We start from the raw sequence: 22918 nt of genomic DNA, 5'->3' as shown, positions 1-22918 counted from the left end.
AAGCTGCAGGCATTTTACATCTTTAGGGGAAATAATTTCTTTTTTTTTTTTTCTAAAGCCATGAGTGCTTCAAGCATTCCGTACAAACGCAAACAGGAAAGACAAACCGGTATTGCTAGCTGTCAACACTGCCCAGACATTTAGTACTTACAGGTAGTAACAAAAAAGCCGTAGTCAAGAGGTTTTCCAATTGCATGAAAATTACTTCGCTGGCTGCTAAAGCGTTGTTACAGGAGCTCCTGCCTCACCCAAGACACCACAGGAACAGGAGCAGTTGCCAGCACCTTTCTGAAAAGGACTGGAATTTTCAAAGCTCCACCTCTGCCCAGTTCCTCCTTCCTAAAGATCTCCTCAGAGCTACTTTGGTGCCTCTGTTTTGGGGGTCAACCTCATCAGAACTGCACACTAAACGCTGTTAGGGGATGCAAGGTCCGTCTCAAGCCACACAAGCATGATTTTCACTCTCGAGGCCACTACACCTCAAGGGCCTGACTTGTTTTTCCAGGGTAGCAGCTGAACTCACGTTGACATACGCAGAGCCCCTGTTGACTTCTTCCCCTCCATTTTCTACCGACCCAGCTCACTCCGCCTCCACAGCACCTGGCTGGCTGCATGTAGGAAGCTGCAAGACTAAGCAGAATTGAGCAACTAGGACAAGAAAAAAAAAAAAAAAAGGGAGCCATTCCAAAAGTACGTCAGCATGCTTCAAAAGACTGACATCCCACCGCACAGGGCTTGACAGAAGAACAGCCATGCTTAGATCAAGTAGTCCGAGGAAATAAAAAGGACATGATCAAAGGCTGAGGGAGGGGTTTCTTAGCTATGATAACACCACGAGCCGTAAGCGTGGTCAATCAAATGCAAAAGCGTGGTCACTCAAACGCAAAACACATCTTTTTGTAGGTACCGGTTACTCTGGAAGTCAGCTGAGCACACAAAGTCCTCTCCTCTGCATCAGCAGAGCTTTCAAAATTCCAGCTGAATGGATTCCCGGGTCCAACGTTACCCCTTAGAGTCCCCCTACAGTTACACGGACAATCATTATTCTAGCCAGGTGTTAAAAACGCAAAGCATGTAACCTTCCCAACGCTGACTACAGAAAGACATTTGAAAGTTTAGTCGCTATCTCTTTCTTTTTTTTAAATTAAAATATAATAGTCTTGTCTCATTTCACCTTCTCTGCCATTCTTCCCAGCATCTAAAAAAAAAAAACCACTTCAGCCTACCAATTAAAAAATCTACACCACACTGACTATTTTTAGGAGTATAATGAGTTAAACTGTACAATCAGAAGTATCTTTGTTAAGTCAACAATGAAGATCTGATCCTTCAACAGCAGCACTGCTACAGAAGAGTTACAATAAAGGAACTTGAAGGTCAAATTGTTAACGAGGCAGAGAGGAGGGACATTTGAGATACAGCTCTCCGCCAACCTCAGCCCACTGTTTTTAAGAACCATGGCAAACTTTCAGAACTGGAAATTCTTCTTCTAGTTCCATACATGACGTTTGCAGTGATCAACAGCCTAAAGGGAAAGAAATAGTATGTTAGTAAAAAAAAAAAAAAAAAATCTCTTTGCAAACAAGTGCGTATCTACACATACAACTCAACACCTTATTCTGAGCCAAGATCTTGGAGTAAATCTATTTTTCTTAAAATAAGTGATTCCAGAGAAGGCTAGAGTAAATAACAGCCTCGTCCCCACCCAGAAGCTTCAAGGAAAGAATGCTGATGACTCTCAGCCATTAAGGCCTGGCAAGGAAAGCATCAGCCCACAGCAATACTGGAAGTCAGTTTTTAGAGCCTGATGAGAGGTCGTGACATGGTCTGTTGGCTGCGGGAACACAGACGTCGTACCTTACTATAGATTCTGAAATGCTGGCAGAAGGGTGGGGGATAGGAATGAAGGGGAGAGGAAACAGTTTGTTTTAAGTTAAGGGCTATGGAAGACCCTCTAATCAAGCTCAACCACCTCTAGCCAGCACCCTTTTCATTCCTGAAACTGGAATTCATCCACTTGAAAGTGTGGTATAGAAGCCAGAAGCTATCAAAGACCAACAGGAAACGCGAGGCAGAACCCTGCTTTACGTACGTTGCACTGAGCAGCGGTGTCCATGTTCTTACACCAGTAACCCGGACCCCAGACACAAGCATCATCCCCCAGGAGAGGCTGTTTAGCTGATTCACAGACTCCAAGTTTCTGTGAAGAGAAGGGCAGCAGAGTCAGTCTCTTTCTATCTGCACCAAGAGATCTCAATGCCAGCCTTACGTCTGAGCGTGGGAGCAAACACTGAGGGAGCTTCAGGAGCTCCCACAGCACCACGCTCCACTGACAACCGCAGTCACACTTGCGGCTGAACAAGCAGACGTGAAGCAGTAACTCGATATGAGGAAGAACTAAGACATCACAAGTGCTTCTCTTCATATTAAGTTTCAAGAAACAGAGCTTCCAGAAAAGGGCCTTTCTCAAGACATGTCATTTAACTTCCTCTCATCACATTCAGGGCACACAACACCTTGTTACTGAACCTCAACAGTGGATAACCACTGGCAGCTCTTTTCTTCTGTCCTTCCTCGCACAAGGCTGGCAGTCAGACAGCTGGCCATTCAGTAAGCCCCAGGCCTTGCGCAACCGTACTTGCCCAAAAGCATTCAGCAGACTGATTTTTATTCCAGCAGAGTTTCTGCATGCTAGGCACTGAAAGGCGTACAGAAGAGGAGGCAGGACTGTAGCAGAGCCCGTACTCAACAGAACTAAACGTGATACCCACCGTGCAAACAAAAGTGGGATCCATCATCTCCGCCAAGAGTTGCACAACCACGGGTTCGTACTGTTCCACAAACTGAATGCACTGTAACAGAACACAGGTCGAGAAATGCTCCTGTTAAAGCCTTAGAAAGAAGAGGAAGATACAGTCTTCAGCCAGCAGGTCTGTACACTACTCCAAACACTCCAATAATCCACTCCAAACTGACAAACCAGAGGCTTGAGCCCTGCAGATCAAAAAGGACTCAACACCACACTAATCACCTAACTATGTCAATTTTTGCTAGCTCATACCTGCCTGCAGCTGTCTGCAGCCAGGTTATGATGAGAAAGGGGTCAGAAGGAAAAGAAACAAACAGGACGGACTTTGGGAGAAGAAACAAGCGGGACAGACTTTGCTTTGCAAAGCTTAGTCTCTAATCACGGAGATCACCGCTGTCTCAAGAGGGAAGCACACCAAACAAACTGGAGACAAACGTCCTGAACAGGACAGCAGCCATACAGCAATGGCTGTGAAGCACTTTTTAGCCCAAGTAGCTGCTATTCCCTTCAGAGCAGGCAGCAGCACCAACGCTTCCCACCGATAACAGTCAGCCCTCTAGTGGGGAGGCCATCTCTGAAGCGCAGAAAAACGTTGGCGTTCTCAGCACCAATTAATAAGCCAACCACAGCTATTAAACAGCCTCCCAGCAGTTAGCAGGAATAGCTGCTTCACAGCTGCTTTAAGCTAGTAAAGTTATAAGCAGTTGCCACCTGCTGACACCCAGCAACCACCTAATAAGATTTCCAGGTAAATCTTGACAGCAGTGGCCTAACAGGTGTTGCTTTTTGCTGTCTCACTGGAATTATGCCAGCCTACTTCCAATTACTTTGTTAATCTCCTGAACAGGATCAGTGTTGAGGAAAAAAAGCCTTCAGCTGTTCCCATCCACTGTTCTCAGAGGATTTCCAGGCAAACCTTTGCTGACTGCAAATGACTACAACAATCCAGCCAGTCAATTCAGGCCCTTAGAAGTCTCCATCTATTCAAAACACTGCCAATCCTCAAGGAGGGGGAGTGTGAAAACCCAACCCCCCTGCACCCCAAACTCCTTCCTGCCCCTAGCAGAGGAAGAGATCTCTTCAACTCTGACCTGCATTATACTGACTGCTCTTAGAAAAACCACCAAGAGATGCCGCTCTAGTTTGTTTTTTTTTTTTCCAAACACTCTGCAAGATGTTTTGTCCTCCTGTTCATCTCTATCTGCTTTGTTCTGACTGGAAGGCAGGCAGCCACACAGCAAGGCCTGCGCTGGCATTTGACTGCCTCAGATCAAACCAGCTCCCTCTTTTTTTTGCTCTGTGGCACATGAGAAGCTAGTACGCTTTGGTGCAAAGTAGTAAAGGGAAAAAACTTTAGGAAGGATCAGGTTGCTGAACACAAGCTGGTCCCAGCTGCACCTGAGGACAGTTTGTCTCCAGCCAGAGACCAAGGCAGTTGGTCAAACACAGAGATCTCTACTATGAGTACCTGGACATTTATAGCAGAAGTAGACACACTTGAGAGACGGACCTAAAATTAGCACGCAGACAGAATATCAGGCGAGACACTCAGAAAATGAGGTAAGCGTAACTGTTAGTGTAGGACCTAAGTAAACCCAACAAATCCACAAGGACAGTTCCCAACCATCAATAAGACCATTGCTTTTTAGCCTGCCCTCCTGCACAAACGCTTTACCTGATCGCTGACAGACTCGGGCAGGAAGTGACAGACTTTTTCCAGCAAAGCCTCAATTTCAGCTGTCGTGGCATTCTTCTCTAACTCTTTGTCTGCATAAGCTACCACCATCTTGCAGATATCACAGAAACCACCTGCAGGTTTCACTACCACTGCGAAGAAAAAAAAAAAAAAAAAAAAAAGAAAAACAAAACATCAGTGCTTAGGTAGTTCCTCCAAATAGAAGAAAGGAGGCAGCATCAGCAAAGTATTAAAGCATGCATCCTCAAAAGAGATAGAATCATAGCTGAACTAGCTCATTTTGCAACACCACCAGCTCCTCATTACCAACCTGGCTGCTGTGGAAGCTTGTTGGCTGCACAGCACTTCAGCATAACACAAACGGCTTCGGGATTTGTTGCCTCCAAGAGCATATCGATCAAAGCCTGGCCATAGACATCTATGAAGTCCTTACACTGGTCTTTGACGCTTGCTGGGAAGAGGTAGCAGATGACCTCCATTTCGTGTACAATCTCCTCCTGAAGCACAACGAAGGACGCGTGGGAAATAAGGAACAGAAATCTGACTCAATTCACAGGGACATGTGGGACTCAGCCCCACTCAGGATGGAAATCTTGCTCTCATGAAAACAGGCAGTAAAATTAACTTTCCTTTCCCCTCCAGTAAAGCCCTATTTTAGCCAAAGCCTAGGAAAAGGCACCATTTCCACCACTTACACACCTCTGTCTTGTTGCTCTCCAAGAGGCCAGTCACTTCTTTCACCATAGTCTCACATATTTCACACAAGGAAAAAGTCTTCTCTTGAACTGCAGTTTTCTGAGTACACAGAATAAACGTACAAAAACAAACAATCAGTGCTTGACCTCATTTGACAAGGACAATTCACAAAAGATCAGACTAACAGCATTCCAATTCAGGTGCAGCACACCGATTCATTTACCCAGCTGGCCAGCTTGAGCTGAATTCCAAAGGTCACACAGAATCCAAAACCACCCTCGAGCATCTCAGTAAAAAGCCTTTTTGAACAAAGTAATTCTGATGACTAATTAAGATGACAATCCCCAGGTTGTGTAAGGAGGGGAGCTGAATCTAGTAGACACTGAGAAATAAGCAGCCCTACAGTGACTGGAGTCCAGGGAAATATCAAGTGTTTTTTAAAAGCACACTAATTGAGGACAAAATCTACTGGAATTGAGAGCACCTTCCTGTTTGCAAAAGAAATGTAGAAATTGAGAGACTTGAGGGAAATCATTTGGAGCCTGTTAACTAGAAGTTAACCATCCTCAAAAGATACTTTCCTTTCCAAAAAAAAAAAAAACCACAAAAAAAACCAAAACAAAACAAAAACCCCCAAAAAACCCAAAACCCTCAGTCCACACCTTATCCAGAGGCCATGGGAAGGTAAGGTGCTTCTCCAAACTCAGAGCTTCAGCATCCTGACTCTGATCACTCATCTGCACATGCAGATGTGTGTTTATTTTCAAAAGGGATCAAAGCGCAACTCCAAATGTAGAGCAAAGCTCAAATTCAGCAGTTTGCCCTCTAACATTTGAGCTGTCATTTAGAATGGCTGCTATGCTCTTCTGCTGGAAGAAGAGTTCCCATTTCAATCCTGAAGTATTACCTTATAGCTTCGGTTTAGCGCAGGCTCTGCTATTCTAGCAAATCAGTCAGCTCTCCTACTTCACAGACAAGCATTAGAAACAAGAGATCAGGAATTTATATGCAGGGAGACCTGGATTATTCTGTGCGCAAAAGTTCGTATTTTTCTGTTTCACCTAGTTCATTACACTAAAGCAAAAAGGAAGGCAAAGCTGCTGAGGAGAAAAAGTCCATCTTACCTCTACAGTTTCTGTTTTCACTTCATGAACCACTTGAGCTGGCAACAGAGGCTGAAGGGGAACAGATTTCACAGAGGGACAAAACCCAACCATGGCACAAATGTCCTTTGGTTGCTGGAAAGAGACGCAGAAGCAATTTTTAAAAGTCTAGAAGACTCTGCCCTTTCTTTGAAGCCTGTGAGCAGGCGCAGAGAACCAAGTTTTAAAAGGCTCCAACACAACTAGAAGTTTCACAACTACTTCTACTTCCAGTATTGCCAAAGCATTTGATACGGTTATAGGCAGGACAACTACCAGGTGAAATTTAGCAGTTCCTTTAAAAGAGGAAGAGGTTAGGCCACACCCATTTAAAAACCCCATTTACCATGAGCTAGTACACTATGCAAGCCCTTCAAAGGAGTTGACTTAAGAGCTACCAACACCAAAACAGGCCACAGGCATCACAGCAGACCTGCATCCACAAAGCTGCTCCCCTGAAAGCTTTAAGCAATCACAGTCTCCTGACTTCAGAGTTCACCCAAAAGCTGAAAGAAATGCCTAGGAAGAAAGGATTCCTTTTCTCATCCACAAACTACCTTCTTTAAAGCATCCAGTAACAGCATACTTTGCAAACAGAGTCCTGCATTATTGAACACAGCCTACAAGAAACAGAAGTTCACCATGTTAAAACCTAAGCCTAACTCTTCTTAAAACATCTGCAGTAACTGTATTTCAACTATTCTCTTCACAATAAGAAGGAAAAGAGCAAACAGAAACAAAGCCTTTAAAAAGGCTTTCTAAGTCTTTCTCAAAGGATTTAGAAACATACATTACTGAACGCAAAAATAGATGCTGGACATGAGGCAAACTGCTCTAAGGAGGCCACATTATACCCACACCAAGTGAGGAAGACCATATAGAGTAATAAAGAAAATGTCAATCTTCCCACCTAAAGTCTACTTATGCTAAAAAAAAGTTACCTTTGGTTCTACAGGTAACTAGCAGACCATACCCCACCCTGTCACCAGGGCATCAAGCTTCTTACAGGGGAGGGCTATGCAACAGTTAATATGTCACGCCACAACCTCATGCACAGGCAAAAGCAGTATCTCGTGCTGCTTCAGGCTACCGCAGGCAGTACCTTTAAGTCAAGCCCTTTGTTTCATGCATTGTAAGAAGCATTTCCAGATACTAATGTTACAGCAACACATACACACAACATGTTCTCTCACAGAGAGATGACAGACACAAGGTCTCCCAGGACTGGTTAAATTAAAAGCCCAAACAGCTCTAGCAAGCAGGAGCCTAAAGGCCTCCCACATCATCTTTTCAGTTCACAGACCCCAAACACCTACACCATTGGCCTAGATTTAAAGGTTAACCAAGAAAAGACCCAGGGAGAGCTTCAACTCAAGCCCTTTTGAGCCCAGACTTTAAGCCAGAAGCTGACAGGAGCCACCGGCGTGCTTTTTCTCCATCTAATACTTCTTGTATGAAAGCGAGCATATTTTCTGCTCCAATGGCATAATCAAGCTGAAATCTTAGTGGCACAAACTGGTGTCTAGAGCTGGAAGTAGGACTGATCCACTGGAGGAAGTCTGTAGTCTTTCTCTGCCTTAATCACATGAATATCCCTTGTATCTGTCAACACTAAGTACAATCACACCACGTACACAGCTAATAGAGCAAGAAGTGAAGTACAAGCCCTTTAAGAGCAAGAAGTGAACTACAAGCAGGCTATCACCGCAGGCAAGTTGCTCACCTACCTGATCCTTCTGTTGACAGGGGAGATTGGAGACAGAGGAAGAAAGGAGAAATTAAAGATAACAGTTAAGAGAAAAAAAATGTCAAGCACTTGGAACTGCATATACTCTTTCCATGAAGATGACGAAATATGACATGGTCCCCACCCCAAAGATCCTTAGCATTGTCACAGCAACTCACATTTAATCAGAGCTAACGAGCATTATTCATTTGAAGTTATTAAAGCATCCTGGGCAAGAGTACCTCCAGAGTTTGAACACCACTCAGCCGGATGCGAGGTGTGGCCATATTCCAATTTCAGGTGTATTAACAACACATTGCAATGCTTAAAATGAGAAACTAACTGCTGTTGGAACAAAGATTTGTTTCCCCCCTACAAATGTTTAAGAAGCAGTATGAGCTTTTAAGTAGCCTTCAGCAACTGGAAACAAAAAAAAAGGCCACCACACTGCCAAACTCAGGTTCAAGTCAGCCACATAATTAATTATAGGTGAATTTATGTCACCTGTGGCATGTAAGCTTACCCATTTCTTTTTTTTTTTTTAAAAAAAAGCTTTGAGATATCTGGATAAAGAGGTGCTACAGTGGTGGTCAGAAATAAAATATATTGTATGTTGCTGCAGAAGACCAGAGCTGGTGCAGTACCACTCACTTTCCACGGCTCTTATCAAGGGCCCAGAGAGCAGAAGTCTTGAGATAGCAATTCCAGAAGATGGACAATTACTCTTGCTTCAAATAGACACATTATCTCTAACACTTCAACAACTTTTGCAATACTGTGACAAAGACCAACTCTAATATACTTAACATAGTATTTGGTGGGGAGGAGAGGAAGTAGTGCAAGTACAGGACTGAAATAAGAGAGTACAAAGGAATGTACGTAATGCATCTTCTACATTTCAAAGGATTAGAGCACCTTTTGCACGCTTAAGTGGTTGTGAAAGAAAAGGAAAGTGCTAAAGAAAGCATTCTGAGACTGAAGTTACTATCCAATTAAATGCCAAGTTCAAAGCACTAACACCAAGACCGGGAGAGCTCTCCCCAGACTTTTATTGCAGCAAATGTTTCCTGTTTCCAAATCAGCTAGCTACAAAAAGCAGAAAAATGAACAGAGAGCAAATATTATATTTTACTGAACTTACCATGTGCATCATCATCTGGATAGCCAAGTCAGAATATTCAGAGATGTAGCTCTTGCACTGCAGGAAGTGGGAAAAGAAGGTCTTGTAAATATCAAACCACATTAGCTGTGGAGTTAACCTAGAATTTTCTAATACATCAAGGCATTAATTTACCCACTTTACTAAATAACTATTTATTGTCTTTCAGAGCTTGTCCCAAATACAAAATGGTATTTCGGGTTACACAAGCAGCTGTGTGTGCAATGATTATCAGATAAGTCCTTTTCTCTTCCAGTCAGAGCAAAAGCGCTCCCCCTCATTGACAGGACCACCTTACCCTGCCAGATGATTTTCATGAAAGAGGCCTTTAAGGTCTAGCAGCAATCTTGAGTCATTCCTCTTCTCCCCAGCCCCATACACACCAGCCAACCCAACTTTCTGAACCAGAAAGTTTATGATTTCAGTGCTGTTATTGTTATACTGCGTAATGCATCCTACACATGACACACTCTCCTTTGTTTTATTAAACAGAGATTACACTGAGAGGATTAAGGCACTGAACAAACTATTTTATGTTTGCAGACAGCAATAGATTTTTAAACAAAAAGGCAGCTTACTATATCAGACATTCCAGGTCCCAAACGGTCACACTCCTCCTTGGCATGGGCAACCAAAGACTTTACAAAAGATGAGTTTGTCCTCACAGCTTCCTGAACATCAGTAACCAGCTGAATGCAATCTTGGCATACATCTCCACTTCCCTGGGCAAAGAGCAAAAGGAAACTTGAGTTGATGTACCTTCACATAGCACGTTTGAGAAGCTTCCATTACTACCAAGTTTTAAAAGTGATTTTAAACTAAATACAAACCCTCGTAAATACTCTAGAGAATATGCAAAAGCCGGAGCTAATACGAGAACAGGCAAGCTGCTGTCAGTATGTGCACCAGCCACTAGATGGAGATTAAATACGTACTTGGCCCTGAAACCCGAGATAACTGTTAAAATACTCAATCTCGAAAATCTGTTGGTTTTGTTAGACCACAGTGGGAAAGTTTCTAAATTTGGCATAAATCTTGCCTGCTACGCCCACAGCAGCTTGTTCTCCACCCACTCAGCTGTTTAACTCCCATATCTAGGCCTGCTATCAAGACAGCCTCTATGCACAAGTTCATTGTCTCATCTACTCCCCTTTCTCAACTATTTGTTCTTTTCTGACGGTCAGTCTGTCACCTTTGTCACCTCTGGATTCACAGCCCTGAAGGGCATAGCTACCAGATTACTCAGCATGTGAGAGAATTCTTCTTCTTCCTTTGAACTTTAGAGCCAAACTTGCTCTCAGAGGAAATTGTTGCCAGTAAGACCTGCTTGACTACTACAGTCCTGGATGGGAAGAGCCCAGCACAAGACTTGTCTTTATAGACTGCAGCTGTTAATCCAAGGTTAGACATGTGGTCCACAGAGGCTGCAGCTACCTCATCTTGCTTAGTTTTAAACCCACAGCTTAAGGAAAAAAAGGTATCTGTCTGTATAAAAGAGCACAAAATTCAGTAGGAGACAATCACCCAGATGAAGCTGTGCCCAGTACAATCCCTCACCAAGAATCATCAGTAAGTCCTTACACAAAGGAGTACTGAAGTTCTGGAGGAAAAAATATGCACACATCTCTGGCACGCTGAAGGAATAGCACTGCACCCTTACCTTAGGTTTCTGCTTGGGTTTATCCTGAGGGTAAAGGAGAAGAGGTACGTTAGCCATGAACGGGGATGCCAGTTCAGAGAAGTCCAGCTCCGGTATCTTATTGGACTGGAGTTGTTTCTGAAGTTTCACTGCTGCGAGGTGCTTCTGAAGGGACTGGCACAGTGAGAGGGCGCTACATACAACTTCAGGCTTGTCCTAGGGAAGATAAGATACATACACACAGTTCTAGACTGATGGCACTTTTATACGAAGTTCAGAGTAGTCATTCAGCTGAAACACAAGAGGAAGGGAAAATGTTTCACAGTAAGGAAGCGGTCTTCAGATTTACACCATCAACTGCAACACCAGTGATCCATACAGCATCGAAGGATCACAGGCACAAACTTACGTAGAACAGAAATTCAACAGGAGCACAACTTTTAATTCCAACAGTTGCAAACTGCTATCTACTTACTAGCTCTTCTTTGATCATATCCATGATAACTGGTAGGTAGGAATCCACAATTTCTTTGCACTCAGAGACCAGGCCTTGGTCAGGAAGAAACTCGCATGTCTTTTCCAAGTAAGCGCGGATCTCATCCTACAAAAGATACATACACATCTCTCCAACGCTCTTTCTATTCCCAAAATGCACGAGACAAAGCCTAAAAAAAAAGGCCCTTTAGACTCAGGAAGGTCCAGGCAGTTTACAAGCAAAACCAGAATGACGTTTTGCTGCTTGCAAGGCCTAAACAACACAGTCTTGTGAGCACAGAACATTTACACTTAGGAAGAGAAGTGAAATGGACTAGTGGGACAATGACTTTTTTTTATACAAAGTGCTCCCAGGTTCACAGAAGACAAAGGGAAGAAGTGCCCACAACCAAAATGAAGACCACTTGGTGTAATTATCCGCTTCTAGAGACTGCAGTATTATGTAATCTTTTAAGATCGATGGCCCACTGTCACAAGAAGAGTTTTATTAAGTATTGACATCAATGAGGGATGTGTTAGAGTAAGAAAGGCTCTAGAATTTGCTAATCCCTAAACCAGAAGAGGCTGTTTAAAAGTCTTTTCCCAGGTACTCTGGCCCCTTTCAACATTTGCTGCTTAGGTTGAGAAAACATCACCCAGACTACTCTTCTACACCCTCACCTCTGATCTGGTTAAGACAATGAAATCGAGTAGTGCCCTGGGGCAAGGAGAAGGGGAGCTCTGCTTACCTCGGTGCCATTATCCTTCAAAACCTTGCCAGCCACCGTCACAAGTTCCTTACACAAGTCACAGGGGATGCTGTTCTGGAGAGAGATGCGGAGTGTTACTTTGAGACAGAATTAAAAGCCTGTGAACACAGTGTGCGAATAACAACGCAAAGAACAAGCATCACACTGGGAATCGAACTTAAGGAAGAAATACTGGCTGAAACTGGAGCAAGAAGAGGTGTTTTTATGTAAAGAGTGGGGCTATTCTAAGCATGTCCAGCTCCAGTTTCTTCACTAAACCAACACAGTACGAAAAAGCAGGCATGCTACCACTTGCTCGTTCCACCTAGTCTCACCTCCCTTCAAGGACATTGCCCAGAGTAGTCTTCTCCTGAACCTTTTACCTTACTCTTCAAAGAGTTCACACTTAATAGCAATTTAAGCACTTTCCAGGCAGACTTGCTCATTTTAGTTGTGAAATTCCTCCCTTCCCCTACTTTTCCACAAAATGAAACATATCTTGGCACAGATACAACCAAGGTGGACTGTATGCATCTCTAAGTAAAATGACTTTTTCCTTTAGAAACCGGTGAAACAATAGCACAAACCACTAGATGTTAGTTCACATCTAGTAAAGCAGTGCTCACATTTAGTACAAACGCAACGTGAAAAGCCACACTAAATGTTAACACTTGTACCATTATTTGCTGTTATGGCTTTCGTAATTTAGCATCTGCTGTATCTTTTGTGGAACAGTAACTTACAAGAAAGACCTAAAGAATCATACAGCTTTTTTTTTCCCTAACAAGTCTATCAGCTTGGCATTGCTCAAGCTAAGAATAAGAGAAGGCTCTATGAGTTACGAGTCAGTTTAATAAAGAGGAATGAGTCTGAAATCCACTAGCTCCATTTCATCCATTGCTGCATGATTGTGCAGCAGGTCACAGGAGAAGTCAGCAGACGAGTTGTGCAAGGCAGAGGAGTGGAAAGCAACCTTTATCTAGCACCCAAATTAAGGCACAGTAACTAAGACGCAATCAGATGTAGCACTTAACTTCGAATAGAGACTTGAGAAATTTTCTTCAGCCTATGGAAACCAGCTACCTCAACCACAGGTGGGAAAAAGTCCCAGTAGCTGATATACTTACTACAGTGGGCTTGTTCCAGACATTCTGCTGGCAGTGTTTCACCGCTGCGCACTGCGACGCTGTCCGAACGCTCTGACACCATACCTCCGGACCCTTCACGCAGTCCTTCTGCCACAAAACAGGGCTTGCCACAGCTGCCAAAGAAAGAATCGGTCTTTCACAGTTGCAGACCTGGAATTTCCACTCCAAAGTAAGCAGGTTAAGGCTGTACGGTACAACCACAACTTTCCATTAGGCCACGTAGGTTTCCTAACATTTTTAAGCACGTTTCAATCCAGCAATTTCTACCTGAAATATAAGAATGAGTACTAAACACAGATTACACAGCCAAAGTCCACTGCACCACCATCCATCCTTAAAAAAAAAAAATCCACTTTGCTTAGCACACCAGAACTACCAGATGACACAAAAACTGCTCATTGCAGAAATTCACACTTCAGACAACCAGTTCTGAAAGGCACAATCCTCCTTGTCCTGCTGTCCTTGCAGTCACTTCTACTTTGAACCAGCAGCCACATCTAGCTTGTAATTGCTGTCTGCATTCCTTCTCCCAGGTGAGCCACCCTGTTCTCACACAGCAACTGTGAGAGCCAGCAAACTAATTGGATTAGAAGCCACAACGCACATATTACGTAGAGGACTTAGGAGCCAGGTGCAGACCAAAATGCTGAACAGAAAGTTTGAAGAAAGTCAAAGCAAAAGAGAGATGGAAAACAACACGAGACATGTTCCATCAAATAGTTTTAAATCCATTCGACCTGCTTAGACTTTGTTTCCTCTTGGTTAGTTCTTCAACCGTGCAAAGATTTGTGGGGAAAAAAAGAGAGTACAAGTCCTTGTCTGGTCATTACCTCCCACTCCACATGGAATTGTCTCGCAACCTATAAAGTTTTGAAGTAAAATACAGAATACCATTTCTGAACAGTCATCTTGAAGAAGTGTAAAAGATCTGCACTATTAGTGAGTAACAGGACAAGTCAATCAACTGCACCTTTTAGCTGACTTTTGAAGCTTTTTTTGTGTGCTGTCTGAACAGGATACCTAAACTTCTCCCAGTTTTCTAAAACCATCCTGCCTGTCGGTAGGCTCAGTTTTTTCAGCAACATCCTACATTGCACTAGCCCATGAAGGAACAACTCCTGAAGTCCTACAGTAGACAGGGTCCAAGGAAATCTGCTGTGGTCTAAGCCTACAAGGCACTGCTGTCAAAGTTTTATTAAAAAAAAAAAAGCCCATTCAAACCTATTAGCTGTATAGGTGTTGTTTAGGAGCCATTATCTCCACATCAATGCTGTTTACACACCACAAAATGCTGTAAAATTACATTTGTCAACTAACCAAGACGCAGGAATTAAGATGTTTGATTTCTACAAAGCTTCTACTAAGGTTATAACAGATGAACAATCACTTTTCCATTTCTCACATCTCAGTTCTAAGCAATTAGAAGATCAACTTAACGGCTGAATTATCGGTGCATCTCCTAGGTACATAGCCACTACACATCAGACAGGCAGATAAACACGGCTTTATAGGTGGCACTCTGCAGCCTTCTCAGCTGTTGATTTATAAAGCCTGTTTACACTGGATCTCACAGAGGAACGACCCATTTATTTTAAGAAAAATGTGCCTTGCATGCTTAATTTTCTACACAAGAGCATGAAGGTTGCCACCCTCTCTCCCAGCAAAAAGCCTAGACTGCATATTATTCTTCAGAAAGACAGCACGCTAGGTCTGCTTATAAGACTGTAGGAATAAAACTTCAAAGCTTCTAATAACATATGTATAGCAAAATATTTACAGTCTATTCTAAATTACAGCATTATTGATCTGGAAGGACTAAGAATAGTTAAGTTTCAAAGTCAGACTGGTCAGCCAAATAGCTGTCAGCTCTGGCAGGATGACAATAACCAAGTACACGCTTGGTTGAGGGAAAGAGTTATTCTTCCCTTTCAGATACTGGCATTGAACAGTGGTACAAAGGCTCTGCAAGGCAGAGCCCAGCTTTAGCTAAAGTCAGGGAAGGCCTTGACTCTAAACAGTGGAATTAAGGGCTTCCAACTATTTACAAGTATAGCTTTTCATCTATGCCTTTAGTTCTGTAAATCAAAAGAAAATTATTCCCCATCCCCTGTTTGAAACCTACTGTAAAACTGCAAGACTAAACTATAAAACTACAATAGTTATTTCAAGCTGTTTCTCAAACTCCTGATCTAAAAGGCCGTTTAAAAAACCCAAAGTGAGGAATTCATGCCGTAACTTGCACTGGTTGATCTAGCTCTTAACGAACTTCCAGGTTTTGTTTAGCTTTTTGCTTTAAGATCCTGTCACTGTATGACTTTTCATATCCATGCTACCTTTGGCAGAAAAATCTAACAGCTACTCTTGTTCCTTCTTCCTCGTAGCCTCTGACCTGGCCGTTTTAACTACAGGACAAAAGAAATACTGTGCTTCAGATTTATGCTTACTTATCAGCTTTTTTTTGCTATATGTCTTCAACAAATTCCCTCTTGCACGGCTTCTGTATCAAACAGATGCTCACACAGAGTCATGCTCTGACTTGCCAGGACACAGCAAGAAGTATCAGCAGGGTTTTGTCAGGTTATGACACTGAGGCAGAAGCAAAAATCGAGGAGCAAAGCAGTAATTTGACACCTTTTGAGGTGAGCAGAGTGCTTTTGCAGATAATTCTGTTTAGAAGGAAAAAAAGTCTTAAAATTAGACTGATTCTTGACAGTAGGTTAACTACTTGACACCTGATTGCACTGCTACCCTGCTTCACTCAATATTACGTTGAATTTTTTTTTTTATTGCTTAACTCAATGTCTAATATGAAAGAATGTGTCTTCATTGCAACAGTATCCACCTTCCCTTTCTGAATGTCCTGGGAAAAACAGAAAGAAAACTAAAAAAAAAATCTGCATTAATTCAGATCTTGCAGATTCAGAAAAGAATAGCTTGAAATCCTTTACTGTTTCCACTACTTCTCCTTCAGCTTGTTCTCCTATTTAATTATGAAACAGCATTATTCCTCATATATTAACCTACATTACAACAAAAGCAAATATGCCCTTGAAGTGTGTTAAGACACTGTGCTGTTTCACAACAGAACAAACAGTTTTGAGTCGTAACAGTTATTTTGCCCATTTCGTCAAAATAGCCTGTGCTGCAAGAGGAGCGACACCTTACCGTGGTATTTCACATCTCCAGCACAGCAGCACGCCGAGAGAAAACAAAGCGCTGTCAGTTACCTCACACAACTCTTAATTGGCTGGATAAACCCAATGGGATTACCTTCTTAGTTACCCTTTATTTTATATATTGTTCTTTATCTAAGGTCATCCGCTTTTAAATAGATTTCTCCTTTCTCTGTAGATTAGCTCTCAACAGTCACGCACCGTGCCCGTCCAAACCCGCCCCCCTTCCCTGAAGTTCTCGCAAGCCGCTATTTTTGGAGGGCCAAGGAAGTTTATCTGTGACGGCCAGGGTGTTTCTTTACTTGTCCTCTTCACTGGTTCCTCCCTTCTTGAACTGCTTCAGAGATGGCACTTCTTCCATTTTAGAAGGAACGGTCTTTGCTCGACCAAGCTTTTCCTAAATTAAGCAGTGAATGAAAATGTAAGAGGAAGGAGAAGAGCGGGTAGAAATGCACTCCATGTATAAGAAGTTCATCTTTTGGATGTGAAAGACTAGCTTTTGGGCTTCTAGCCAAGCTCACAGTCCACAGGCACCCTAGGATCCTTGTATACACTTGCAGCTTCTTGGAAAAAAAAGAAAAGAGGAAAGAGATTCACGCCCAGTGTGACACTTGTGTCTGACAGACAAGAGAAGTCATCTCCCAGAACACGTGTTGCCTCAGAAACACAGCCTGAAGCCCAACAACATAATCAAAATACTCCAAGAGCTGAAGCAGAACAGCAGAAAAGGAAGGAGAAACCTTTTCTTTGAGGTCCAGGTCAGCAACCAAACACTGCCAGAGCACCAGCAATGCAGTCCCGACAAGTGACAGCTACTGCACACTGCACGGGGCTCTGCCAGGAATTCACACAAAACCCCGTCTAAAGGCTGTGAAGATAAAAGGAAACCTGCAACTCGCTCCCACAGTGGTACAGCAATTCTGCATTACTCTCAGACACTTTTTTTCAAAGCAGCAAACTCCAGCTATGCTCTCCTTCCTTGACACTGGGCATCTGGAACGGAAACGCTAACGTATGATCAGAAGTTGGTGAAGTAGAGGTGACAGCCCGCTCAGACAATACCCCCTTTTCTACGGGAAAGCTTACAGAGCCGTGCATGTGAAAGCACAGTTCAGTTCTTCACTCCTCTTCCGGAAACAGGAACCTAAGAGGAAGCTTATAATGGCTGGATTATCATTCTGCAAGGAGAGCTACTGGAAAATCGTTAGGAAATTACCTTTCCTGAGAATAACCTTCCGTAACCTCAAGCATTTATATTAATCTTCTCCTAGGGAGAGCCCGTCTGAATTTTCTTCCCAAGATTCTCAGAAAAACATCCTAAGCAATCCCCTCCAAGGCTGTACTGAATCTACTAATGAGACTTTCATGATGGTGCTTAAAAGTCAACACCTTATATAAGCTTCTGTGAAGAGGGACTCTATACGGGCCAGATTCCCAAAAGAGCCAGAGGATAAACCAGAAAATTGTCGCCCAGAACAGAAGGAAAATCAGCTTGAAGACTCAAACCTCCTCCAAACCAAATTGCTAGGAAAGCCTTGGTGTGAGCAGCATTTTTATGGACAGATTAACCTGCAGTTGATAATAAAAGGAAAGGGCTGAGCTGCTGTTCACTTTAATGGGTTGAAGTCAAATGTGGAAGATAACTCAGGGTGCTGTCAACTCTCACGCCTTATGACAGTTTAATTCATTCCAAGTACATTAACATATTCATCAGGAGGGATGCTCTTCCTCAGGTTGTCCCACCTGGCAATCTTAAAAAAAATCATTATCTCCCAGAAACGCTCACAGATCAAGTGACTGCATCAGTCTCTGCTATTCTGTGCCCAGTTAGTTACCAACTTTTCTCCATTTCTTTTGAGAACAGCAAAAGCAAAGTATGTTTAAGTTAAAGAAGTCAAGAGGGATCAACTTCTCTTCACCAAATCTTACAAAGTGTCAACAAGTCAAGGAGTGACCCCAACCTGAAGCTATCTGAAGGGCTCAGTACTCCACAGCCTCTCTGCATTTCAAAAGTCGTAACCACATCACACACTAGTAACTCATGCCAAAGCTCTACCATGCCTCCGGATTAACGAGGCAGTAAAATGACCACAGTGTTTGAGAGATTACAGACAATTTGCAGGAGAAACGGATGAAATCAGTATTCCAGATGTCGATTTAAAAAAAAAAAAAAAAATCACTCTTCCTGTCCAATATCCACTGATCAAATATCAAGCCTGAAACATCTGTAACTAGCATAATTCACAAGAAATGAGTTTTGGGTTAAGGCCACAGTTTGGTTCTTCCTCATTCCCATTTTGGTACTCTACCTCCCCTGTAAAACACTGCTCTTACCTCAGATGCTCCCTTGCTTCCCTCACCAGAAGACAAGCAGAGTAGGAGCAGTCACAGAGTTAAAGATAGAGAACCGGATAAGCAGAGACAGTAAAATCAGTTCTACCGTCCCAGTAAATTGTCCCAGTTACTATAAAGGTAAGAGAATAATTTCCATGTTAAGCAGAGGTTGCTAGCAGGTTGCCAAGCAAGTGGCAACTTCTGCCCAAGATTTTTCTACGACAGAATCTAGGAGAGATATTTGGATGTTCAAGGGCATCTGGCAGTCATCAGGAGTAAGTGGTCCCATACAGTACGTTAAGATATTTCCAAGAAGTTACGAGAAGCATTTTTCCCTGCAGCAGATCCTAGTTACGCAGAGAGCCATGCCTGCAAGAGAAAACAAAAATGCCTGGCCACAGATTGCGCTGCAGCCCCAGCGAAGTACAGGTCAAGTCCAGAGGCATCTAAAAACTTCAGAAGACAGAAGGGCAGTTCAACATACCACCAGGAAGAAACAGAAGAGTCTTGGGAGCAACACTGTTTTGCACACTGCTGCCAGAGAAGTGCTTTAATGCAGAACGAATGCCAGACATGGAAGACTACTCAAGAGGAAGCTCCCTTAGGGAAAGGGAAGACATCAGAGCCCCTCAGCCGAGCAGAGGAAGTACGCCAGCAGGATGAAAAAGGGATATTTTAAAGAGCAGCTTCAGGAAGGACAGCAGTTAGCTTTGGGAAAGCCTGGGAAAGGCAAACCGTGGTGCACAAGGTGAAAGAACGACCCACCCTAAAGTACAGTGATGAAGCAATTGATAGTAGGAAAAAAAAGAGTTAACCCCCTAATCTCTGCATACTAATAGCTTGCATCTGAGTGTGAAAGGATTTAAAGTTGTTCTGTTTGAAAAAAACAAAGCCTTGAAATCTTATTGCAAGATTCCTTTAGTCAGCATCTCCAAGAAAATCCCTCTATACATCAACTTTTACTGAGGACAAAGTTTAAGAACTAGTCAGGGTAAACAGTGTAAACGTGAGACTCTTCACTCCAAGAGAAAGAAAAATACTGATATCTGAAATTAAACATTGCTCCCTAACCAAATACACAAACAAGCACAGCCTCAAAATATACACACACACTTCAAAGATCAAAGATCCCTTTTAACCTGCAATAGGAACTCTGATATCTTAATGGCAGCAAATTAATTGCATACAAAAGCTGCTACATATAGGAAAAAAATTAAACAGATAAATGGACTGGGAGTCAATACTTAAAGAAAAAAAACAAACACAAATCCTTTTTTTTTTTGTCACGTAGGTCTAAGGTGGGGCCCCAAACTTGCTTTGAATAACATATCCACATGAGACATTGAAACAAAAATCCACTGGCAGCCAGCAGGAAGGGGTTCTGCTTGCCCCACAGATACAAAGTAAAAATCTTCCTGCACGTTATATCAGAAAACCCTCCCTGAAAAAGCAGAGTCCAACCTCTGGGAGAGTCCCAACTGACATCACAGTCACCTGACAGAGACACTTGCAGTTTTGCTGACTTCGTCTCTTGTTCCACCCTCTACATCATCTTTTTTTTTTTTTCCCAGAGACTCCCAGAACTGCTTCATTGTGTTATGCTGAATAGCACAAACTGGGATTGCAAAATGACCGCATCAGACTTCAGAAGCTCTGCAACATGCAATCACGCATTTCACCGAGCGCGACCGTGACCGGGCAGAACAGCTTGCGCAGCTCCTCCAGACACAACCAAGAGCAACTCCTTCTATTTATACCTCTTCTGCAAGCAAGGAGGAGATTGCGCAAGGGCAGGTTCACACGAGCCACACGCCCGGTGCGCTATCGAAGCATCGCTTTGTTACGCGACAGCCGTAAGGTGCCTCATACCCACAGCATTCCCCGACATTCCTCTAGGAAAACAGGGACATATTGTTTAGCTCTAAGACACCTTCTGCTGTTTGCCTAATTTGACCTGCACCAGCCTAGCTTTTTTTGTTAATTTCCACCTCCGGCTTAACTTTTATTTTACCAGGAAAGGAAAAAAATAACACTACTACTTTCAGCTCCAGAGAAACTGACTTCTGTTTTAACTACGCCCCCAGCCTTCCTTCTTTCCTGGTCTCAAAGACAAGCGATAATCAAAGCGCTTATCAGCAGTCAGGAGATCCCGAGTTCTGCACGCCCTGCTTTAATTCCTTCGTGCGTCCCGATGTGGGAAGACGCATGGGAGCACTGTAAGTAGGTCAACCAAAAACCCTCACGGCCTACCAGCCGTGCCGTAAGCCAGCCAAGTAACTCCATTAGGATACACCAAGGGTGCCTGGGTTTTGATACAGCTCATTAATTAGCTCAGTACACCAAAACAGCATTTCAGGCTGTCACAGCAAAATCTTCAGAAAAAATCTGCACGATACCATCACAGGTGAGTCAATCAGTGTTCATAACACAACCTTGGTGGGGAAAAAAAAAAAAGAGAGGTGTTTATTTGTGCTAAAACACTGACTTCCAAAAGAAAAACAGGCCTAACAAGTCTCAGTTGCATGCGCGTGCCTTTACCAGGTAGACCAAGCTACCTCTCATTGCTGAACTGGTTTCTCATTACAATTTCCCTAAATACACTAATGGGGAAAGCTGGTGGATACTTCAAGGTGAATCCTCTTCATTTTTAAAGCATAGGAAACTACAATGATTTTAGTGATTCGGAAACAGTCCCAACAGAATTAACTGATAGCAGATAATTCAGTGCAGAGCAGACACAAAAATCCTGTTATTAAAGCAGATAAACACGCACAGCGAAAGCTGACATCTGCTTTCTTGTTTCCAGCCTGAAAAGTATGAGGTTCTCCATTGAATTATCCACTTATCAGCATATGAAAACTCCACTTAAGTATAAGACTGGCATACAACCATGCCGTATTTTACTGTAGGCTCTCAGTTGGTTATTCCCGTGGATTTTAAACAACTAGTCACGCTTTTTTCTTGTTGTTGTTGACGACTTGTGAAATGTCACAGGCTAAACTGTACACAAACAAGCTCTAGGTTTTAAATGGTCTTATTTAAAGGAAAATTACCTGAAAAACCGTGTGCATCACCACATCAGACCTTCAACTGGGGGGTTTCTAGCCATTCCACACCACCACCTGAAGGTGTATTACCCATCTAGTCAGTCTATCAATCATTTCTGCAGCTCTGCCCAGCTTCTGCAAAGCACAAACTACAAGCATCGTCTTTTCTAACCTCTAGTCCTAATGCTAAATGCAGAATATCAGCTATTCCCCCACCACCACCACCTTCACCTCAGTAGAACAGGTAACAAGACAGCGGGCAGCAAAATTAGTGGAATTTTCCATGCAGAGCAGAAGACCCTAATGAAACCAGGCTGCTAAAAGCACGCAACAGAAAAGGCTACCTCTTGCCATCTGGAAGAGGATTAACTCCCATCTACCCCTGAAGTGCCAAAGATAAAACAGAGCTGCTGTCAGAAAAACAAACGGGTTCCACCAATTGCTCCAATTTCACTCTGTGAGGCGATACGGTTGCCCGATTGGTGTCAGACACGGATACAAACCCATCCGACGCTACAGGGAGTCGTTTCCTACCAGCTGGCGGGCAAAGCTGGTTTCTCACGGGGTCTTTCCCCCTTCTCCCTGCCTTTACCTGATCACAGCCACCCCGAAGGTGCCCTTGAAATCCCCGCTTGCGTGTCCCCCCCCCCCCCACCCACCCCGGCCCGGCCGCTGCTCCCCCGGCGGGACCGTTAGGCCTCACACCGGGCTGCCAGGGCGCTGTCCCTCGCTCGCCACCCTCCCCTCATCTCGGCCTCCTCTCCCCTGCGCTTTCGGCAGCCGGGCCCGGCGGCTCCTGCTAGGAGAAGAGAAGAAAAACAGCTTTAAGCCCGGCCTCCCCCCAACCCCCGCCCACCACCACCCTCCTCATCCCCCGTCCCCGGCGCCTCCTCACAGCGCCGGCCGCCCTGCACAGGCTAAGGATGATGGGGAAGGGGAGCAGTATGCGGAGGGCGGGCCGGCGGGGGCCGCTTACCGGCGCCCAGGAGCCCGAGGAGACAGAGGAGACCCGGCGCCATCGTCACCCCGCTCCCGTCTGCAATGCGGCGCCGGCGCCACCGCCCCCCACCGCCTCTATATAAAGGCTGCGCCGGGAGCCAGCGCGCATGCGCGCTCGCCGCACCGC

General features: G+C 43.8%; 1 protein-coding gene across 2 annotated transcripts; it reads right to left on the bottom strand.

Moving 5' to 3' along the window:
- Positions 1-35: 35 nt before the first annotated feature.
- PSAP (prosaposin) lies at positions 36-22880 on the bottom strand. 2 transcript variants are annotated; one of them, XM_086751653.1, is made up of 14 exons: positions 22769-22880; positions 13218-13351; positions 12091-12165; positions 11343-11468; positions 10889-11083; positions 9807-9950; positions 9202-9267; positions 6326-6439; positions 5205-5300; positions 4816-5002; positions 4485-4636; positions 2772-2852; positions 2093-2200; positions 36-1525 (listed from the first exon to the last, which is right to left on the bottom strand). In XM_086751653.1, exons 1-14 carry the CDS (start codon positions 22809-22811, stop codon positions 1490-1492), a joined length of 1557 nt encoding a protein of 518 aa, XP_086607779.1. In that variant the 5' UTR covers positions 22812-22880; the 3' UTR covers positions 36-1489. The 2 variants fall into 2 exon arrangements, with proteins under 2 accessions (XP_086607779.1, XP_086607780.1); XM_086751654.1 differs by having other exon boundaries at positions 9211-9267.
- Between the last annotated feature and the right edge of the window lie 38 nt (positions 22881-22918).

This window comes from Chlamydotis macqueenii, chromosome 7 (genome assembly GCF_036417535.1).
Source record: "Chlamydotis macqueenii isolate bChlMac1 chromosome 7, bChlMac1.mat, whole genome shotgun sequence".
In the NCBI taxonomy this organism is placed as follows: domain Eukaryota; kingdom Metazoa; phylum Chordata; class Aves; order Otidiformes; family Otididae; genus Chlamydotis; species Chlamydotis macqueenii.
Note: the sequence above shows the minus strand (reverse complement) of the source record. Positions and strands in the feature narration are given on the sequence as shown.

Coding starts and splice junctions, on each gene's coding strand:
- PSAP (XM_086751653.1), bottom strand. CDS start 22,811: ATGGCGCCGGGTCTCCTCTGTCTCCTCGGGCTCCTGGGCGCCG. Junction 9,951..10,888: donor AACCCAAGCAGAAACCTAAG/GTAAGGGTGCAG, acceptor CTCTTTGCCCAG/GGAAGTGGAGATGTATGCCA. Junction 1,526..2,092: donor ACACCGCTGCTCAGTGCAAC/GTACGTAAAGCA, acceptor CTTTCCCTTTAG/GCTGTTGATCACTGCAAACG.